Here is a 21,349-nt window from a genome sequence, read left to right as displayed (position 1 = left end):
GCGCATGCGAACTCCTACCTGCGGGTCCCTACAGCTCACGGAAAACTGGCAAACGCAGTGAGAGTGCACATACGCGGCTCTGGGTTTTATTATATTAGATAGGGATAACCAGGGGGGGTTTCTCCAAAAGTGAAATTTTAAGGTTTCTGCAGCCAAAGCCATGGTCCCCCACCTGTAAAACCCCTTTCCCTGCAATTTTTGTACTTCAGAGAAGTCCCTATGGGCCATTTTTGACATGATTAAACAATCTTTTTTTTCTAAAGCCTCCATCTTTTTCCAAACCCCTCAATTTTACTTACAATTGACAGGGATGGACCCCTCAGGCCTTCCTACTCCTATATCATGCTAGGTTTGTGCTGGATGACCGGCTGAGGAGCATCCATGTCTTGTGTGCGATGGTGCAAGCAGGGAAGGGGCAGGATCCTTGGGCTCAGCCTCTTCCGAGTCTTCCAGGGCTGGGGTTTCACAGCAGGTGCATGACCAAGGGAAGAGACCTTTTCCAGAGCCCTCTGAAGGTACATTGGCCAAGTGCAGATGTGCAGTGGCTGCGGAACTTAGGAGGACCAGCAATGGGTCTCTGCTGGGGCCCTTGAGACCCCCAATTCAAGGCTTCACCCTGAATTTTGTGAGCCTTATGTGGAATGCCTATTTGAACTGCTGAGGGTCCTGAGCGTCTGCAGTGGTGGTTCAGGGGAGCTCCCCTCAGCATGTGCCCTGACTAGATTAGGACACAGAGCTGGACCAGGAGGTTCAGTCTGACATAGATTGGGAGGATGGAAAGTCCGATTCCATGCCACTATTGTCTCAGGACTCAGTTTCTCTGGTAGTGTCTGGTTCTCTGCATGAGAACAGCAGTAAAGAAACGGTAGTGGTAGTACTGGACCAGGGTGAAGACCCCATGGTGCCTTAGCTGTTCAATGCCTCTGCGCTCTCAGTCATTATTTCTATTACAAGAATTGAAGCTAGAAGTTCTTCCAGTCCCCTCGTCAGGAGGGGCTCAGTTGCTCCAACCGCTTTCGTTCTCTCACATCCTGACATTACAAAGCTGGTTATGGACCACTGGGAATCGTCAGAAGGGTCCCTGTGAGTGGCTAAGACTATGGCCAAGTTTTATCCAATGGTTCTGGATTTCCAGCAGCTGTTTTTTCAACCGAAGGTGGATTCGTTGGTGGCATAGGTCACCAAATGAACCATTTTGCCTAGTGAAGGAGGTGTAATGTTAAAAGATACTCAGGACCATAAAGTGGATATGGTCCTCAAGAGGGAATTTGAAGCTTTGGCCTTAAGGATTAAGGCAGCAACTGTGGCTTCCTTTGTGGCAAGTGCTTCCAACACCCATCTGTCTCAAATCCCAGCCTTGGAGGATGATGAAGATCCCCAAATGCTTCTGTCTTGAGGTGAATTATATAGTAGAGGCGCTGTCTCTGGAGAATCAGTTTCTAAAGCCACCCTGAGCAGGCTTCCCTTTCAAGGGCAGATACTATTTGGCAAGGGTCTGGATGACCTGATGGCCAGTGTTACCAATCAGCAGACCCCAGATGACTTGGGGTCCAGGATATGGGAATTTTTGAGGCTCTCGAAGATTCTATCTTTATGCGGGAGGCCAAGCAACGCAGATGTTCTTTCAGGGGTCATGGCAGAGGTTCAGCGGGGGCAGAAGATAATAAGCTTCTGGCTCTCGTCCCTCTCCAACCTTCAAGAAAGCACAATGATGCCAGGACAGTGGTCAAACCCCTCTTGGTTAAGGGGCAGGTTGTCGGCCTTTTGGTTGGTCTGGGCTCAGATAGGTGCACACTGTTGGATCCTAGAAGTTGTTTGAGAAGGTTTCAAAATTGAGTTTTGTGCCTCCCTTCCAAACCTCTGAGTGCTCTCTCCGTCCAGCCAACCAGAGAATCTACAAAGAATCTGGGCAATGGTACAAAGGCTTCTGGATCTTCGTGCCATAGAGCCAGTACCGGATAAAGACTTGGGCTCAGGCAGATACCCCATATATGTCATCGTGCCAAAGAAAGGCTCAGATACCTGGAGGCCAATTCTTGACCTCAAGTCAGTCAGTGCTGCACTGAAATGTGCCACATTTCCACATAGAGACTGTGCAGTCGGTCATAATGGCAATGGCGCTGAAGGAGTTTCTTGCCTCCCTCAATTTGATGGAGGCCTATTTACGCATTCCTATATTTCCATCCCACAGGAGGTTCTTGCGTTTTCACGTGTTGGAATAGCATTTTCAGTTCTTCAGCCTTGCAACAGCACCTGTACTTTACCAAAGTGATGGTGGTGGTAGCAGAGCACTTCCACAAGGCTGGGATCCAGGTGCTCCTGTATTTGGAAGATTGGCTAATCAGAGCTCTGTCTAAGGAGGAAGGTGAGCAGGCAGTTTTGAGAGTGGTCGAACTCCTCCAGGACTTGCGATGGATCATCAACTTCAAAAAGAGCCAGCTGGAGTCAACCAAGCACCTAGGAGCTTTGTTTGATATGGCCTTCGGCTAGGACTGTCTTCCAGAGCCATGCAGACTGAAGCTCCGGAAGCAAATTTTGGACCAGCTACAGTGTTCGACTCCCATGGCATGACATTATCTACAAGTCCTGGGGTTGTTGATGATAGCTATAGAGGCGGACCCTTAGGCAAGAGCTCTTATGAGACCTCTTCAAGACTCTCTTCTGTCTCAGTGGTCTCCTTAGATGGACTCTCTTCAGCAACTGCTTCCCTGGTTGCTGGAAATGAAGAGCAGTCTGTAGTGGTAGCTGCAGATAGCTGCCTTCTCAAGGGAAATGCCTCTCTGAATTTCCTCCTTGGAGTTGTTAACAACTGATGCCAGTCTTTACGGCTGGAGGGGTCTTTACAATGGACAACCAGTTCAGGGTCATTGGACACTGACTCATTAAAAGTTGTCCATAAATTAACTAAAACTCAGAACCATTTGACTAGCGCTTCAGGCACTGGAGAAGTCTCTGGAAGGCAAGGCAGTCAGAGACTTCTCAGACAATGCAACCGCGGTGGCCTATTTCAATAGGCAAGGAGAACCAGAAGTGTCCTGTTACACCTAGAAGTCCAACTCATCTTTTGGTGGACAGAAGCTCATTTGCAGGTTCTCTCAGCCACGCAAGTAGCGGGAGTAGGAAATGTGTAGGCCAACTTTCTCAGTTGACAGATTCTCAACCCAGGGGAATGGACTCTGTCCCCCTAGGCATTCACCTCCTTAGTTTGGCGGTAGGGTGTGTCCATAAATTGCCTCAACAGTAAACTCAAAGGCTTTTACAGCTGAAGCTAGGAGCCTGGAAGCGCAGGGCTGTATGCATTAAACATAAGAACATAAGAAATGCCCCCACCGGATCAGACCGAGGTCCATCTAGTCTGGTGCTCCGCACACGCGGCTGCCAAATTAGGTACTCCTTTTTGGAGACCCGACTTTACCGTATCCCTCAATATGATATGCAAGAAGGTGTGCATCCAACTTGCGCTTGAATCCCAGTATCGTAGTCTCCGCCACAACCTCCTTCGGGAGTGCATTCCAAGCACCCACCACTCACTGAGTAAAACAGAACTTCCTGAGATTTGTCCTAAACTTGCTACCACTCAGTTTCAGGCTATGACCTCTTGTCCTTGTCACATCTGAAAATGTTAGCATTTCTGCTTCTTGGCCTATCTTATCAAATCCTTTTAATATTTTAAAAGTCTCTATCAAATCCCCTCTCAGTCTTCTCTTCTCGAGGGTAAACAGTCCCAGTTTCCCGAGTCGTTCTTTGTAGCTCAAATGCTCCATTCCTTTGACGAGTTTCGTGGCTCGCCTCTGCACTTTCTCCAACAGAATTATATCCCTCTTGAGGTATGGACACCAGTGTTGGACACAATATTCCAAGTGCGGTCTGACCATCTAATATAATAAAATGATAGGCCGCGCATGCGCACTAAAAAAAACGTGTTCCCTGATCTGTCGCGAAAATACGAGTGCGCATGCGCGGGTTTTACGTCACCACCTACTAGCTTTGTACTCGGCTGTGGCGGCGGCAGCTTTCAAATAAAAAATAAAAAAAATTACACATCTGCGCCGGCCTTCCTCACCCCCGCCTCTCACTCTGCATGCTACCGGCTCCTCTCCCGAACTGCACAAAACTCTGCTGTTCTTCGTTCTGCCCTGCTCCTTGCCTTACTATATTTTTAAATTGAAAGATGAGGCAGCGGCTCCTCTCAGGATCCCCACCTGCGTCGGAAGTCCAATGCAGTCGGGGATCTTGAGAGGAGCCGCCACCACCGTGTCTTTCAAATTAAAAATATACTAAGGCAAGGAGCAGGGTAGAACGATCTTCAAAATGGCGGCAACTCGATTTCGAAAGCGTGCATCCCGGTCCCCGCGCCTGCCTACCCCCCCAACACAGCGCTTGAGGCGGTCCCCGGCTCTCGCAAACTCACACGATTTCCTGCAACACGGAACGGAGGCTGCCGGGAGGAGGGCTTTGAGGCAAGCGGCTGTCGGCTGAGGGCAGACGCAGGGCCAGGAGCGGCTTACAGGAAGAGTCAGTTTCGGCCGCGAGCAGCGGCTGCCAGGAGGAGGCCTTCACAGAGCGGCGCTGGCGGCCCTCCTTCAAGGCAGTACAGCTAAAGCACTCAGGTAGGAAGGGAGGCCTACTACTGGACAGGGGGAGCAGGAAGAGGTGCTGATGGACAGGGGGGGGCAGAAAAATGAAGGGAGGCCTACTGCTGGACAGGGGGAGTAGGAAGAGGTGCTGATGGACAGGGGGGGGCAGAAAAATGAAGGGAGGCCTACTGCTGGACAGGGGGAGCAGGAAGAGATGCTGATGGACAAGGGGGGCCGAAAAATGAAGGGAGGCCTACTGCTGGACAGGGGGAGCACGAAGAAGTGCTGATGGACAAGGGAGGCCAGAAAAATGAAGGGAGGCCTACTGCTGGACAGGGGGAGCAGGAAGAGGTGCTGATGGACAGGGGGGGGCAGAAAAATGAAGGGAGGCCTACTGCTGGACAGGGGGAGCAGGAAGAGGTGCTGATGGACAGGGGGGCCGAAAAATGAAGGGAGGCCTACTGCTGAACAGGGGAGCAGGAAGAGGTGCTGATGGACTGGGGGGGCAGAAAAATGAAGGGAGGCCTACTGCTGGACAGGGGGAGCTGGAAGAGGTGCTGATGGACAGGGGGGGCAGAAAAATGAAGGGAGGCCTACTGCTGGACAGGGGGAGCAGGAAGAGGTGCTGATGGACAGGGGGGCAGAAAAATGAAGGGAGGCCTACTGCTGAACAGGGGGAGCAGGAAGAGGTGCTGATGGACTGGGGGGGCAGAAAAATGAAGGGAGGCCTACTGCTGGACAGGGGGAGCAGGAAGAGGTGCTGATGGACAGGGGGGAGGTAAAACAAAGGGAGAAGGGCTGCTGCTGGATAAGGGGAGCAGTGAAGGGATGGTGGTGGACACAGGGGATGTAAAAATAAGGGAGAATTGACAGGGGGAGCACGCAAGGGGTGGTGGTGGACAGCCAAAAGAAAGACAGAAAGAAAAAAAAAAGACAGAATTACAAAAAGTGGCTAAGGAGACAGAGAGAGAAAGAAATAAAGACACACACACATATATATTCTAGCACCCGTTAATGTAACGGGCTTAAAGACTAGTTGTTCTATAAAGTGGCATTATGACATCTTCCGATCTACTCGTGATCCCCTTCTTAATTATGCCTAACATCCTGTTTGCTTTCTTCGCCGCCGCCACACATTGTACCGATGGCTTTAGGGTATTGTCAATCAGTACCCCTAAATCTGTTTCTTGTTCGCATTTTGCTAATGTCACCCCCAACATCTTGTACTTATGTTCCTTGTTTTTCTTTCCTAGATGCATCACCTTGCATTTGCTTATGTTAAAGTTCATCTGCCACTTTGTCGCCCACGTTTCCAGCTGGTTCAGATCTTTCCAGTCATGGCCGGAGAAAGTGCTCTTGTACGTGTTTCCTCTGTGGCCCATGCTAGGTCGAGTCTTTCGCAGGATTGTGAGTCATCTGGGGTTGGTAGTCCTAATGGCACCCGATTGGCCCCACAGAACTAGTTCGCCTCCAGAAGGATGAAGGCCTCAGACTGCCAGTCCAGGTGTATCTTCTCACTCAGGGACTGGTCTCTATTGAGAATCCAGAACACTTTGGGCTTATGGCTTGGCTCTTGAGCGGGTTACTCAGACGTGGTCATCTCCACTCTGCTAAGAAGCCATCAATGGTAGCAGCCTATGCTAAGGCCTGGAAGTCCTTTCAGCACTAGTGTGCAGTAGGTGATGTAGAACTATAATGAGTTCCATTTTTGGTAGATCTTGATTTTTTGCAAGAGGGACTTCAGAGGGCCTTTCCTGTTTCCAAGTTGGGGGAGCGGGAGAAGCTCTTATGTCTCACCCAGATGTCACCTTGTTCATTAAAGGGGCTCTTTGATTGCGCCCTCTGGTACATCTTCCTTTCTCTTCCTGGAATCTTAACACCATATTACAAGGTCTCAGTAAAGTTCCATTTGAACTCTTCTGGGAGGCTTCTGATTCTGGTGGCGATTACATTGGCGAGACGAGTTTCCAAGTTACAAGCTCTGTCCTGCAGGGAGCCATTCCTTAAAATTATGGAAACAGCAGGGCTCTCCTTACGCACAGTTCCATCCTTCTAACCAAAAGTAGTCTTGGCCTTCCATGTCAATCAGGAAATCCATTTGCCCACTTTCATCCTAAGGTGGTCTAAGAAAAAGGATAAAGCATTGCATTTGCTGGATGTCAAGAGAGTGCTTCTCCAGTACCTTGAAGTTACCAATGAGTTTTGCTTATCAGATCACCTTTTTCTTCTGACCTATCATGCTAATGCTAAAAAAGGGAGACTGGTGTCTGAAGCCTCGATTTCCAGATGGATTAAAAGGGCAATTTCCTCCGTGTATGTGGGCTGCAGTAAGCAGCTGCCGATCACATTGAAAGTGCATTTCACTAGAGGATTTGCCATCTCATGAGTGACAACTTAGGCATATTCTCCTAAGGTCTATATACCTTTACCAGGTTCTATAAGGTGGATGTAGTAGCCAGAAAAGACGCTGCTTTTGGGTCCTCCATTTTGAAAGCAGGCTTAGCGGGCCTGCCCTAGTCTCTGGGGACTGCTTTGGTATGTTCCTAGCTTTCAGGACCAGTAAACACATTGCACTAGAAAGAAAGATTAGGTTTTTACCATAATCTTTCTTGTAGATGTGTCTAGTGGTCCTGAAGCCCAACTTGTCAGTGGGCTTTGCCTGCCTTCTGCCTTAAGATCAATATGAATTTGGAGAATTCTTTGTCTTTCAGATGAACTGAGAGGATTAAAAAAAGGAAAACACTCAAGAACGTAAAGTGTGGTTTAGTCTCTGCTTGATAGCAGGACATGCGACTAACTACAAGCTCTATATAAGATTAGCGCTGGTTGCACATGTTTTTATATCTGGTTTGAGCAGTTACTTGAATGTTATCATGTTAATTGGTAATGTTTTTTACAGATCAAAACAGAATTGAAGTTGTCCCCCATTTCCCTCTTTCCGGTTATGTCTATTATTACAGTGCTACTTAATTGCTTTTGCATAAACTGAGGGGGTAGGAGCAGCTCCCTGGGAAGGAGGCAGAGTTCAAAATATGATTGACATTATCTGCAAGAAACTTGTGGGTTCAGGACCACTAGACACATCTACAAGAAAGATTATTATCGAGGTAAGAAATCTAATATTTCTTTATTGTATGTCACATGTCTCCTGACTCAGTGATATATCTGCATTTGATCCCAAAGTTTCTATATTGGCCATCAGGCAAATTTTGAGCCATTGCTTGGCTATTCTGAACACTAAAAATTCTGTGATCCATACTACCCTTAAGAGCGAGTCAGTTAAGAACCATTTTCTTCCTTTGTCTCTGTCCACTGGTAGACAGACACAACCTATTTGTCTGGACCGGTCTGATAGGACTAAAGACATAACTTTTCCTTAAAAATATTAATTCATTTTAAAAAACATGCTTGTTGGGTTAGAATATGTTGCACTGATTTTCAGATATGAATGCAAATTGAAGAATGATTTGAATATCAAAATGCTATATCCATAGGCTAAATGACTGGTCAGAAAATATGACATTGAATTGTTTTGCAGGTAACAGTTGATAAATGGGAGCCCTTACTAAACAACCTAGGACATGTATGTAGAAAGCTCAAGTAAGTAAGATTTTAAAATGTATATTCAATAAAATAAGCCAGACTTTTAGGTAATTTTTTTTCAAGTATATTGCATGTGGAAATTAGGGCACACATCCAACTTGGGTGCACAATTTGATTGATAAACAAGCCAATTGGTTCAGATTGTGCGCTAATAATCAATCATTGGCACTAATTATCATTAATTAAGATTTGCACACACATCTGTAGGTGCTGGGATTCATATGTAAAATAAAGGGGATATAGCCATGGGAGGAGTATAAATGGATCAGGAGTGTTTCTGGAATTTGTGTGCAGCTCTACACTCTCGAGGAACGTAGGGAGAGGGGAGACATGATCGAAACATTTAAGTACCTCACAGGACGTGTCGAAGTGGAAGATGATATTTTCTTTCTCAAGGGACCCTTGGCCACAAGAGGGCACCCGCTCAAACTCAGGGGCGGAAAATTTCATGGCGACACCAGAAAGTATTTCTTCACAGAGAGAGTGGTTGATCATTGGAACAAGCTTCCAGTGCAGGTGATCGAGGCAGACAGCGTGCCAGACTTTAAGAATAAATGGGATACCCATGTGGGATCCCTATGAGGGTCAAGATAAGGAAATTGGGTCATTAGGGCATAGACAGGGGGTGGGTAAGCAGAGTGGGCAGACTTGATGGGCTGTAGCCCTTTTCTGCCGTCATCTTCTATGTTTCTATGTTATAGAATTTGGGGTATCCATACCTAATTTTGGTGCACAAATTTAGATTAAGTACCAGTTGGTGTGCATTTTGGCGTGGATCCTGGCACCAAACATTATTTTATAAATGCCCGACTCTGAGTGCCATTTATAGAATATAATTTTTATTGGCATCCAAATTTGGGTGCCATTTACAGAACTGAGTCTAAAGTGTTTAAGTATTTTGCAGCACAGATTTTCAAAGGCGAAGTCCGTGCATTTTCTTTGGAAAATTGCCTGCAGATACAAATGACTCAGGGTTTTACACCAGCTTTTTGTGTGAGCTAAATTTGTGTATGTTTGTTGTAATCCGCCTAGAACTTTGGGTAGTGCGGAATAAAAATGTAGAAAATAACTAAAAATAAAAAATACTTTCAGATAGTATACCCTAGTGGTTTTTTTTTTTTAATAACACTTCTCTTTGCAAAGCCATGGCTCTTATGTGTGGCTGACCCGAAAGCAGGCTTCCGGGTCAGCTGCGTGCTGAAGCCTCTGCTTGCGGCTTTGTGAAGAGAAGTGCAGCTGGGAGGAGGCAGCTGGCCAGCGGAGGTAAACACCCATGGGGGGGAGAGAGGCACAAATTTGGGACGTAGAATGGAGGGAAGAACAATGAGGGACGCATTGGGACAGGAAGGAGGAGGGTCACATTGGGACAGGAAGGGAGGAAGAGGGGGTGCATTGGCACAGGAAGGGAGAGGCAGGACTCTGGTTCATAAGTACAAGTCTGTCTTAAGTCGGACGTTCTTAACCCGGGGACTGTGTGTATATTCGGATTTTTGTAATCAATGTAGGTAGTAAAAAGAGGTTGATAACTACCTGGAAGACATGGCTCGTAAGTGGCAGGTCATAGACAAGTATAACTCCAAGCCTGCGGACTTGTTCCTCGGCTATAAGAGATGTATTATCCCAGGTGAAGGAAGGACGAGGTGAGTGCAGTTTTTCTTTCAAATCCATATCAGTTTGGTTTGGGATGCATTTAATTGTAGCTTATTTATAGTCATCCAATCTTTGATTTCAGATACACATCGTTGTAATTTTTTGATTTGAGTGTCTGTGTTTTGGTTCATTCCTAGTAAAAGATAAAGTTGGATGTCATCTGCAAAAGAGTGAATCTTAATATTGTATTTCAAAGCAATATCAAGCATTGGTCTAACATACAAGTTAAAACGTAGTGGAGACAGTAAGGTGCCTTGAGGTGCGCCATATTTTAAGTGGTTTGGGTTGTGACATGTCAGCCCCTAGTAGCACACTCTGTGATCTAAAAGGAGGAGAACTAGCATAATGCAGGGTCACATATACCAATGTTATCTGGCCTGGATAAGAGAAGAGTGTGATCGATGGTATTGAATGAGGCACTTAGATCAAGGAGGACAAGCAATACATATTCTCCTTTGTCCATGAATTTCCAGCAGTCATTGAAAATGTCTATTAAGACTGTATTCAGTATTGTGGAATTTTCTGAATTCCGATTGATAGACAGTGCTTTTTGGTTGTCTACAAAGTCTTGCAGTTGTTGTAGGATGACTTTTTCTAAAATCTTTGATAGGAATGGAAGATTGGAGACTGGTCTAAAATTACTTGGTTGATCAGGGTCTGAGTTAGGTTTCTTTAGGATAGGTTGAACCACAGCCAGTTTCCAACTAACAGGTACCACTCCAGACTGTAGAGATTCATTGATTAGAGGAAGGATTGATTGCAGGAAGGTTTCTTTAACTGATATCAGCAGATTGGTTGGACAGGGGTCTAGGGTTGAGCTTGAGGTTACATAGTGAGTTTACTATCTTGCTCAGGTCAGCATAAGAGACTGTTTTGAAGTGATTTAGGGTACTGTTCCATGATTTGGTACCTCATGCCATGTTGTTTTGGAATGATTTGAGCTCCAAGTCTGGGCTAGGGCCGGTCTCTGGCAAAGTACCTTGTAGTATGTCGACAAGAGTGTTTTGCAGTGATTGACCTCCGATTCTAGGTTAGAGCGAATGTTATACATATTCTCATGGAAAAAGGTGGATAATGTTTTGCTGTCTAGCTTTGATTGCAGGGATTGACAATTCCCTTGGGAAGCAGTGAAGAAACTTTTTGTCAGCGCAAACATTCTCCTTGATCTGTTTGGGGACTTTAGTAGTATGTTGGAATAATAGGCATTTTTGGTTTTGAGGGTAGCCAATTTGTAGTCATCTAGTAGGTTTTCCAAAGGGATTTGTCTTCCTGGTTTTTTGTTTTATACCATGGGCTAGATTCACTAATCAATCCGTTCGTGTACCGACCGGTTTGCGACCCCTTAGCAACCAAATTTTCTCTCCTGCGATCCACTTCCAATCCGTGCATGCAAATGAGGGGAACTGCATGCAAAGTAGGAAGAGCACGATTCACTAAACAAATTTCCCAATCCAACTAGGCTGGCCAATCAACCCAAAAAGTGACTGCTGGGGACCAGTCGAAAACATTTTTTTGACTCTCCAGCTCCAGCCCTGCTCTATGCCCTGCTCTCTGCTGCCCTGAACCTCTCCTGCCCTTCCCCGCATTGTGAGCCCGTGGTTTTAACCCACAGGCTCCCTGGCCTATGTAAAAAAGTTAAAATGTTTTTTAAAAAATTGTGGCTAGTGCTGCCCCCCCACCCCATGCCGATGCCCCCCGCACACTGATGCCTGTCCACCCCTTGATGATTCCCCCCCCGCGCCGATGCCCCACCAACACAAGGCAGGAGGGAAGCCAACTCCCTCCTGCCATCTTAAACACCACCTGGCCGGGCCCGGCCCAGCCCACCTCCCTCCCTGTAGTAGGCCATCCGGCTGGCCGGGCCCGGCCCAACCCACCCCCTCCCCGTACATTTAGAATTCTTGGGAGAAGGAGGGATGCCTAGTCCCTCCTGCTCCTGAGGCCTCCCGTGATCGTCTTCTTGAGCAGAAGGAAGCCCAAAGTCCTCCTGTTCTTGCCTCTGCCACGATACTGGTCTTAGGCCACACCCCGATGCATCATCTGATGCATGGGGAGGGGCCTAAGGCACTGTTTGGCTGAGGCGCCTCGGGCTCCTCCATTGGGAAGGGCCTGTGGTGCCTCAGCCAATCAGGGACCAAGAAGACAGTAAAAAAAAAATTGATTTTGTTAAAGAAATAGGAGGAAGGAAGCCAGTTCATCAGAGCTTCATGCAGCTGAGTTGAGGCCCCTTCTCTTTGGGCCTTCTTAAAGGGCTGCGTGACACGCGTGTGGACCAAGAAGACCAAGTATCTATTTAAAGACTGAAATTTTTGTTATTTAGTTCTCTAGAAGAGAGAGTACTGAAGACGTGATTGCTAGATATGACTTTACATGGTTTAAAAAATTGTAACTTTATAACTTTACCTAACCTATATGGCCTCGAACGGACCAACCACTTCTAGGTAAGACACTATGCTTGCTTCCCACATAATTTCATATCTGCTGTGGAAAAGCTTGAAGGTCAGTTAGTTTCTTTCCTGAAGAAATATATGATGACTTTAGGTAACATAAAGGAAAGGTGTGCAGGTTGACCAGTGGTGCTTTCAAGACTACATTTGAGATCATCTGCCATGGATTTTGGTGCCTGTAGATTCTCATATCTGCTGTCTTCAGACCTTAAATATGATGTGCAAGAAAGATGATCTTTTTAGAAAGATAAAGTCAAGGAGGCAGTAGATCAGTTAAAGAGTACTATGCTATGTTCAGACTCTCTGCAGACCCATCATCTGTGACATTGAGAAAGTACTTGATTGAGGCGCTAAAGAGAGACACTTGATCCTAGCAACAGAAACTTTGCTTTTGTCCCATATAGTGGAAGGTATTAAAACCACAGCTGGCTTCTCAATAAAAATTTGGAATGGGATTATGATTTAACCTGGTAGACATAGCCTGTAGTCTAGGGTCCATTTTGAAAGCTCTTCCTATCAGGGGAAGGCTAAGGTTTTATGTAAACACTATTGGCCCAGCACCCTGTAAAGACATCTGGGCTTTCAGGGTAATACAGAGCAGATATACTATAGACATTGACAGATTGACTTTTCTAAGGACCCCTGAGGAAGGTATTGTGACCGTGTCGGGTCCCAGTGGATTTCACTTGTGAACTTGAATATTTTACAATAAATGTAGATTCTACCCATAGATTTTACTTGTTGGTATATTGAGTCTGCAGTTTTCCTTTTTGTTCTCTGATTGAGCAGCTGGCCACTGGAGGGATTAAGGCATGACACCTCCTTAATCCCCCAGGGGTTGCTGTCCTCCTCCACCCCTGAAAGGGAAACTGAATGTTGATAACAAGCTCTGACAGCTTCAGGTATTATGTGCATTCTTAGCAAAGCAGGAGGCAAGTCTGAGGAGTAGCCTAGTAGTTAGTTAAATGGATTTTAAACTAAGGGACCCAGCTTCAAATCCCACTTTAACTTGTAGTGGTTTTTTTATTATTATTATTGTGAGCACTCCAGAAACAGAAAAATACTTACTGCACTTAAATGTATAAGCCACCTACAAGCCTGCAGGCTATTGAAGTGGTGTACATTCAGATACAATATGTATTTTTCTATTTTTGGTGGTCTCACAATTACAAATAATTAAAGGGGGGTTTGAACTTGGGTCCCTTGGTTTAAAGTCCCCTGCACTGACCATGGCTGCCCCTGTTCTTCAGAGAGTCTATGTGGCCACTTTTCTAAGAATGCTGCCAGACTGATGTCCTTGTCCCTGCTTTTTTGCCATTCATATGTTAGATGTTCCAGTTTGTAAAATGGCTGTTCATCCTGACCGTCCTCAGCACACAGAGGTTCCTCTCATATATTTTTGAACAGGAAATCCTGACATTTCCAGTTGAAAAATACATGTGAGATGTGGATATCCATTTTGGACATTAAGAGCTGGACATCTCTATTCTGACTTTATGTCCATTCAAAATGCTCCTCCAAGTTTCCAGTAGAGGGCAGTTTGGCTCCGAAGGACATTCAGTACCAGAAAACAGAGTCCTTGCTGAAGCAAGTGTTTGAAGTTTCAGTGCTGGGACTACAGTCTACAGTGCATATTTGTCCAAGATTTGTCTCTGCAAGGTAAAACAGACTAAGGAGGGGACCTGGATTTAGGACCTTGGGGGGTGGGGGGGGGGGCGATAGCATTAAGCTATGCTCATAAAGGCAAGTATGGTTCATATGGCTGACTATATCGGTGTCTCGCAAACTTTTCGGTGTGACGGCACACTAAACCCAGTGCCCAGCCAGAAGGCTGTCAGAAGTGTGTGGACTTCAAAACAATGACGTCATGCGCAGAGGCCGCGACCTTGAACCTGTCACTTCGCTGGTGGGGGATCCTGGAGGAGGGGACATGCAGGGAGAGGAAGAGAGATGCCAGTGCGGAGGAGAGTCATTGGCACCGGCTGACTGCCTACAGGACATTCACCGTGAGAGGCACGTCCTGTAAGCAGTCAGCTGATGCCTCTCCTCCTTACCGGTGTCTCGGGGCACATCTGGAATCTGCTGCGGCACAAAGTTTGCGATGTACTGCCCTATATTATCCCATCAGAACTTCCTAGGAAAATGGCAGTTATAGTTTTACCCAGATTGCTGTTATGGTTTCACAGTTAGCATATATGGCTTCAAAGCCCTGACTTAACAGACTCACTTTTAGATTACTGAACTTCTAGATCATAGAAAGGCAGGACATGATTCAGGTGAGATAATAAAAGTAGTACTTTTTATCTTTGTATTTGTTAAAATGTTATCTCTTCATTGTGTGCATTTATTTTTTACAGAAAGCATGAAGAAGCATTAGAATATCATCGCCAGGCTCTTGTGCTAATTCCCCAGAATGCTTCCACTTATTCTGCCATTGGATATATTCATAGCCTAATGGGAAACTTTGAAAGTGCAATTGACTATTTTCATACGGTATGTCTGTGATAGTCCCTATCTAACCTAGGTTTTAAATAACAATGGCAGTTTCTAAGGAGAGGTAATTAGGCAAAACTATAAAAGAAAAGGCCTAGGGTGAACCAGAGGAACCTCAACAGTGGAAAAGAGTAGATGAAATTAGGGACCATTTATTGCAGTTGGTAGATCTTGTGTGACATTTTCTATAGTTCTGTTTTTAAGAATGGATTCATGAATTAAATTGCTTTCTAGTAGCAAAGGAAGGTCCCATGAAACAATTAGGTAAGCGCTCCACTAGTCCCAAAAGGAAGGTCTTCCCCTCCACCTGTGACAACAATGCCAGTACAAAACCTTCAGAAAGAATCTTAAGACCCATCTTTTCTCCTTGGACCTATAGTGAAATCCCAGGAGCCTACCCCCTGTTCTTTCCTCATGTCCAGTCCCTAAATCTTGTTGTAATTCTTTGATTCCCTCAATCCACATCTCACATGTACATGTCCTGATCTTAAATCTGTTGTAAACTGCAGTGAATCCTAGAAGAAAATGTATGGTATGGTTTGGTATAGAACCAAACATGATTTAATGGAGGATAAAAGGTATTTTATTGGGGAATCAAATATAAAATCAAACCCAACATAGATATGTTTTGGCCTGCAAGAGATGCTTCATGGGCAAAAAATTACTGTTAAACAAATAGAACCAAAAATAAGTATCGCAAAATCATATAAAATCATACCGAAACATAATAGATACATAAACACCAAGATCAGTATTGGATCATACAAAATAAATAATTATATCAAACAGCAAATATAGAAAAATAATAAATACATAGGGCTCCTAAACCACTGGCTGTGCTAGCCGCTACTGCCTCCTTTTGAGCAGGGGGTAGTTTTTAGGCCAGCGCGGGGGTTAGCGCAAGATGAAAAGTCACGCGCATTAACCCCGCTAGCGCGACTTAATAAAAGGAGTCCATAGTTATATTAAAAAGTGCATCTCCAAAAGCATGCAGAGTGACATACTAAATTGACAAACCATCAAAATATGAGTGGGGACCAGAATAAGGCACATAACATACCCTTATGGTGTGAACCTTTCAATTCACCGTAGGTGATACTACAGTGCTGCCAGACAGACATCCTCTTGACGTTTAGAAGTCCTGGTAAGTGGATTTGACTACTCTGAATATTTTTTATGGATCTCTGGATAAGATTAATTCTTAACATATATTTTTTGCACTATTGTAGTATTATGTATGGTGAGGTCAAGGATTCTTTGCTTGATTTTGGAGATGCACTTCTTATATAACTTCATTTTTATGTGTTTGCTGTTTGATATTTATTTATTATGATAGTGATATTGTTAATATATCAATATTATGATTTTGCTATGATTTTATGAGACTTATTTATGGTTCTATTTGTTTTGACAGTAATGTTTTGCTCCTGAAGCAGCCCTTGCTGGGCAAAACACAGGTGCATCGAACTTGATTTTATATTTAATTCATCAATAAAATGTCTTTTATCCTCCATTAATCATGTCTGCTTCTATGACTATTTTCCTTCTAGTAACAAACTCAGCATTGTAGTGCAAGAAAATATAATTAGGAATGAGCATAATGTTCAACATCATTTCAACGAGCAGAGAAGTGTATTTACATGTATTAAAAGCCAGTGCGAGTTGCTCTTGGTGTGTAAGAAAACTGCATTTGAACTTGGTTTGTATGCTGAAGATAAACCAAATACCAAATGAAAACAGTAGATTTCAAACAGACAATTGATTTTTTTTTTTTCTGACATTTTTTATTCTGTGAATTGCAGGCTCTTGGACTTAGGAGAGATGACACATTTTCTGTAACTATGCTTGGACATTGCATAGAAATGTACATTGGTGATTCTGAGGCCTACATTGGTAAGATTGTTCATTTTGCAAAAGGAACCATTCCACCAGGTCTAAAACTTGATGACTGAGAAAGTCTACTTGCACATTGTCTATTCCAGTCATGTGCACCGTGGAGAGAGCCTGAAGATGCACTTCCACCCACTGGAATATCCTCTGTAAATCCAGATCCAATGGAGCACTTTTGGTGACTCCCTACTGGTTCACATATGCCACTGTGGTGGCATTGTTGGAAAACACTCTTACTGCTTTTCCTTCCAGGGTCTTTTCCAGAGCCCTTAATGCTAGCCTTATGGCCTGAAGCTCTAGATGATTTATAGACCACTTCTTTTGATAGGGATCCACTGGCACTGGATATAGCAATGGGCTCCCCAGCTGAAAAGACGGGCATCAGTCGTGAGAATCACTCGTTCCGTTATCCGAAAGTGCATGCCCTTCAACAGGGATGCTCCCTGAAGCTATCAGCATAAACTGTTCTTTGCTGTTTACATCCAGGGGTATGGCATCTGAAGGGAGTGATGTTATGGGGACTACCGAGATAGCGATGATATGGTATAGACATTTAAATACTTGAAATGTATTAATATAGAACCAAATCTTTTCCAGAGAAGGGAAATTGGTAAAATTAGAGCATAAATTGAGGTTATTGGGTGGTAGACATAGGAGTATTGTTAGGAAATTCTTTTTCAAGGAGAGGGTGGTGGATGCCTGGAATGCCCTCCTGAGGGAGGTGGTAGAGAGAAAAATGGTGACAGAATTCAAGAAATCGTGGGATGAACACAGAGGATGTATAAATATGATTGGTATAAATTGAAGGCTGGTACTGGGCAGACTTGCTGTATATGGCAGTTTGGTTTAAGATGGACTTGGGAGGGCTTTGGGAGCCCTGGTAATTTGGAACATGAGGACGGTGCTGGGCAGACTTTCATGGTCTGAATCTCGTAAAAGTTTGAGATGATTTGGATAGGCTAGAGCAGGGGTGTCCAATGTCGGTCCTCGAGGGCCGCAGTCCAGTCGGATTTTCAGGATTTTCCCAATGAATATACATGCTTTCATTGTATGCTAATAGATCTCATGCATATTCATTGGGGAAATCCTGAAAACCCGACTGGATTGCGGCCCTCGAGGACCGACATTGGACACCCCTGGGCTAGAGCAATGGTCTCAAATTCAAACCCTTTGCAGGGCCACTTTTGGATTTGTAGGTACTTGGAGGGCCTCAGAAAAAAATAGTTAATGTCTTATTAAAGAAATGACAATTTTGCATGAGGTAAAACTCTTTATAGTTTATAAATCTTTCCTTTTGGCTAAGTCTTAATAATAATGTAATTTATATAGCTAAAAAGACATGATCAAGAAACTGTTTTATTTTACTTTTGTGATTAGGATAAACATACCGAGGGCCTCAAAATAGTACCTGGCGGGTCGCATGTGGCCCCCGGGCCGCAAGTTTGAGACCACTGGGCTAGAGTGAGTTTCAACGGCAACTCCAGTAGTTGGAACCCAAGGACAGTACCAGGCAGACTTCTGTGGCCCAGAAATAACAAAGAAAAAAATTAATCATTAAATTGTAATGCATGTAATTAAAGGGCAGACTGGATAGACCACTCAGGTCTTTATCTGCTGTTATAGGTTTGGGTGATTTCAAAGAATGTTTTATAGTAATACTGATAAATAAAATAAATGTAACTAACTTATTCAAAGTATGTTTTCACATTATTTTTATGGTAACAAACACATTTGTTTATCTTTAGGCACAGAAATTAAGGACAAATTAAGGTGTTACGACTTTGATGTGCACACAATGAAGTCACTAAAGAATATTATATCTCCACCATGGGAGGAGAGGGAGTTTGATATTGAAAGGCAGACTCTTGATGAAAGTGGAATCCTGGCTCTGGAAACATCACATCAAGCAAAATCTTTAGACTCCAGATGCCCCCTGGAAGAGACCTTTGAGAATGAAATGAATGAAAGTGATATGATGTTGGAAACATCCATGTCAGATCACAGTACATGACCTTAATCACACACAACTCAAGTTTAAAATATCAGATGTGCATTTTTCCCACCTCCAGCATGTATTGGGATGTTTGCTCTTTTTATATGAATCCATGCTATGTCTTCTTTATAGAACCATAGAGCATCAGAAAATGTTCCCTGCCTTTAAAGACAGATTATTACACATTGTTTTCACAACAAGCTGTTTCCGGATTGTATTGATATATACCAGGATGAAAAAGATTCTATTATGTTTTTTAATTTTTAATATGCTATTTGACTGTTATGAGTATGATAAAGGGAATGAGAATATTCATAGAATATGAAACTACCTGTCCTAATTGTCAAAAATTAGTTGATTAGCCAAAGACTACTGAATTAATTTTCAAGCTTTTACTTAAATTGTCTAAAACATTTCATCTGATGATAAAAAATGCTGAATGAATTCTGAAGTTTTGATACCAATTTTGTGTGTGTCTTTAAAATGAACTGTTTCCCCACAATAGGTATTGCTCTCATTCTAACAGTTTACGTGTATATGAGGCAAAATGTTTTCTTTTCATCAGATTTTTATATATTAAATTGATAAAAGGCCTTATTGAGTGAGATAGTATATGTGTTCTAGGGTTATTTTAGTTATTTCAATACAGTTTAGGACAGAGCTTCCCAAACTGTTGGTTGGCACTCCAAATGAGGTCACAAAACCCACATTTGGGTTCACAATCTGGGTAGACTCTCCATCTACTATAATAAAACCCTTAGCGCACATGCGCACTTGAAACTCCAAGCCTCCGCATGTGCAGTAGAGTAGAACTCTGCCTGCGGCGGTTTCACTATTGCCCTCCCTCAGTGACACTGCAAGGCCGGAGCCAGTGACAGCCACCACGGCGACGACGCCCCCTCTCACCCTCTCTCCGTCTGCCGAGGGGGGGGGGGCGGACCCGCCCCAGGTGGAAGCATGAGGGGGGTGTTCCCAGCCTTGGGGTTATGGTCTGAGAACTTCCAAGTGGGGGAGAACAACAAGCAGGGTTGTGGCTCTACTGCAATCCCAGGGCAGGCAGGAGGTTTAATCGCGGCTCTGCTGCAATCCCTTGGGAACTCCTGGCAGCGCAGAAGATGAGACAGCAGTCCGGGAAAAGCAGAAGAGGGTCCAGGGAAGGAGTTAGAAGGCAGCGGGAATGTGAGCGGACCCCAGCTAGGTAAATGCTGGGGTCCAGAAGAGTTGAGGATGTTCGAAAGGGGAAACAGAAACAAAGGGAGCCATGTTGGATGAGGGGGAAAGGGTTCAAGGGATTGAGAAATGATTTGGTGATGGATGAGGGAAGAAATGGGGTGATGCTAGATAAGGGAAGATAAGATAGATTGGGGGCTGAAAGGAAGACAGAACAATGCTGGGTGGGGAACAGGAAGATAGACATTAGGGTGATGCAGAATAGGGAGGAAGAGAGAGAGTGATGCTGGATAGGGGAAGAGAGATAAATTTGGGGGGAATGAAAAGGAGGGAGACAGAACAATGCTGGGTGTGGTACAGGAAGATAAATAGTTTGATGCTAGATGGAGAAGAGGGAGAGATGCTGGATGGGGAAGGGAGAAAGAGTCGGGGCAATAATGCTATGCTGAATTGTTTGGAAGAGAGAGTAGAATGCTGGATTGGGAAGAAGAGAAGGGAGATAAGATGTAATGCTGAATGGGGAGGAGAGAGATTGGGTGATTCTGTATAAGGGGGAAGAAAAAGAAAGATGGAGTGATGCTAGGTAAGGGAAAAGATGGGACTTGTGAGGAGAGGAGGCTTTAATGGGAGGTTTTTGGGAAAAGAGACCTGGTGTAGTAGGAGGCTGTTAAAAGAAGACAGTTTGGAGAACAGGGCTGGAGCTTGGGACTGCAAAAAGTGAGTTGTGAGAGAAGGAGTCTGGGACTGGATTTGGGGGCTGAAAGGGAAAACAGGTGTGATGAGACTGGGGCTATAACTGAGGGCTGGAAGAGCAATTATAAGAAGAGGGTTAGGGGATATAAAAAGGGAATGTGTAAGAGAAGGGAGCTGGGGATGAAAAAGGGGGAGGTGGGAGAAGGGGGCTACAAAAGGGAACATATGAGAGAAAAGGACTGGGACTGAAGCTGGGGGCTAAAAATGGGGCATGTGAGAGAAAGGGGCTGAAGATAGGAGCTGGAAGAACAAGTAAAGATGCAGAAGCAAAGGTTGATTGTGAAAGGGGGAATGGAGAGGGAGTTCTATGGAGCTGGAGGACAGATTTTTAAGTTAGTGAAACAAGGTGGAAATAGAGAAGGTAAAAGGGGAAATGGGAGCCTGAATATAGGGGTAAGACATAAGAAGAATAGCCATACTGGATCAGACTACTCTGTTCTAGCACCTGTTAATGTAACGGGCTTAAACACTAGTAAGTGCATAATTATTCTGCACCTTTGGGGTGTCACACAGACTTATTTGGCTGCAATCATTGAGTCACAGCCACAAAAAGATTGATAATCACTGGTGTGGGATATTGGTCCAGGGACTCTATAAAAATTGGATTATTGAAATGATATTTAAGCAATAATGTAGAAGGCACTGTAAGTTATGGTATAGTTCATAGATTAAATACTATTCAGGACAAGTGTGTTTTAATTACACTATGTTTATGTTTATTAAAAACTTTATATTCCACATAATAGCCAAAAAAGGATCCAAGCAGTTTACAA

General features: G+C 44.3%; 1 protein-coding gene across 4 annotated transcripts in view; it reads left to right on the top strand.

Annotated features, from left to right (window-relative positions):
• Nucleotides 1-19,246, top strand: part of CDC16 (cell division cycle 16) — a 226,676-nt gene extending 207,430 nt beyond the window's left edge. For 3 of the 4 annotated variants that reach the window (XM_033948569.1, XM_033948568.1, XM_033948570.1), the window contains 4 exons: nucleotides 8,116-8,177; nucleotides 14,635-14,770; nucleotides 16,573-16,663; nucleotides 18,406-19,246. In XM_033948569.1, the coding sequence (XP_033804460.1) occupies nucleotides 8,116-8,177; nucleotides 14,635-14,770; nucleotides 16,573-16,663; nucleotides 18,406-18,671 (555 nt within the window). In that variant the 3' untranslated portion in view covers nucleotides 18,672-19,246. Of the gene's footprint in view, nucleotides 1-8,115; nucleotides 8,178-14,634; nucleotides 14,771-15,862; nucleotides 15,915-16,572; nucleotides 16,664-18,405 lie in introns of all 4 variants that reach the window. The other variant, XR_004539864.1, reaches the window with a different exon arrangement.
• Nucleotides 19,247-21,349: the final 2,103 nt, after the last annotated feature.

The sequence above is a fragment of the Geotrypetes seraphini genome, chromosome 6, assembly GCF_902459505.1.
Source record: "Geotrypetes seraphini chromosome 6, aGeoSer1.1, whole genome shotgun sequence".
NCBI lineage: Eukaryota > Metazoa > Chordata > Amphibia > Gymnophiona > Dermophiidae > Geotrypetes > Geotrypetes seraphini.
This window is presented reverse-complemented; position numbering and strand designations above follow the sequence as displayed.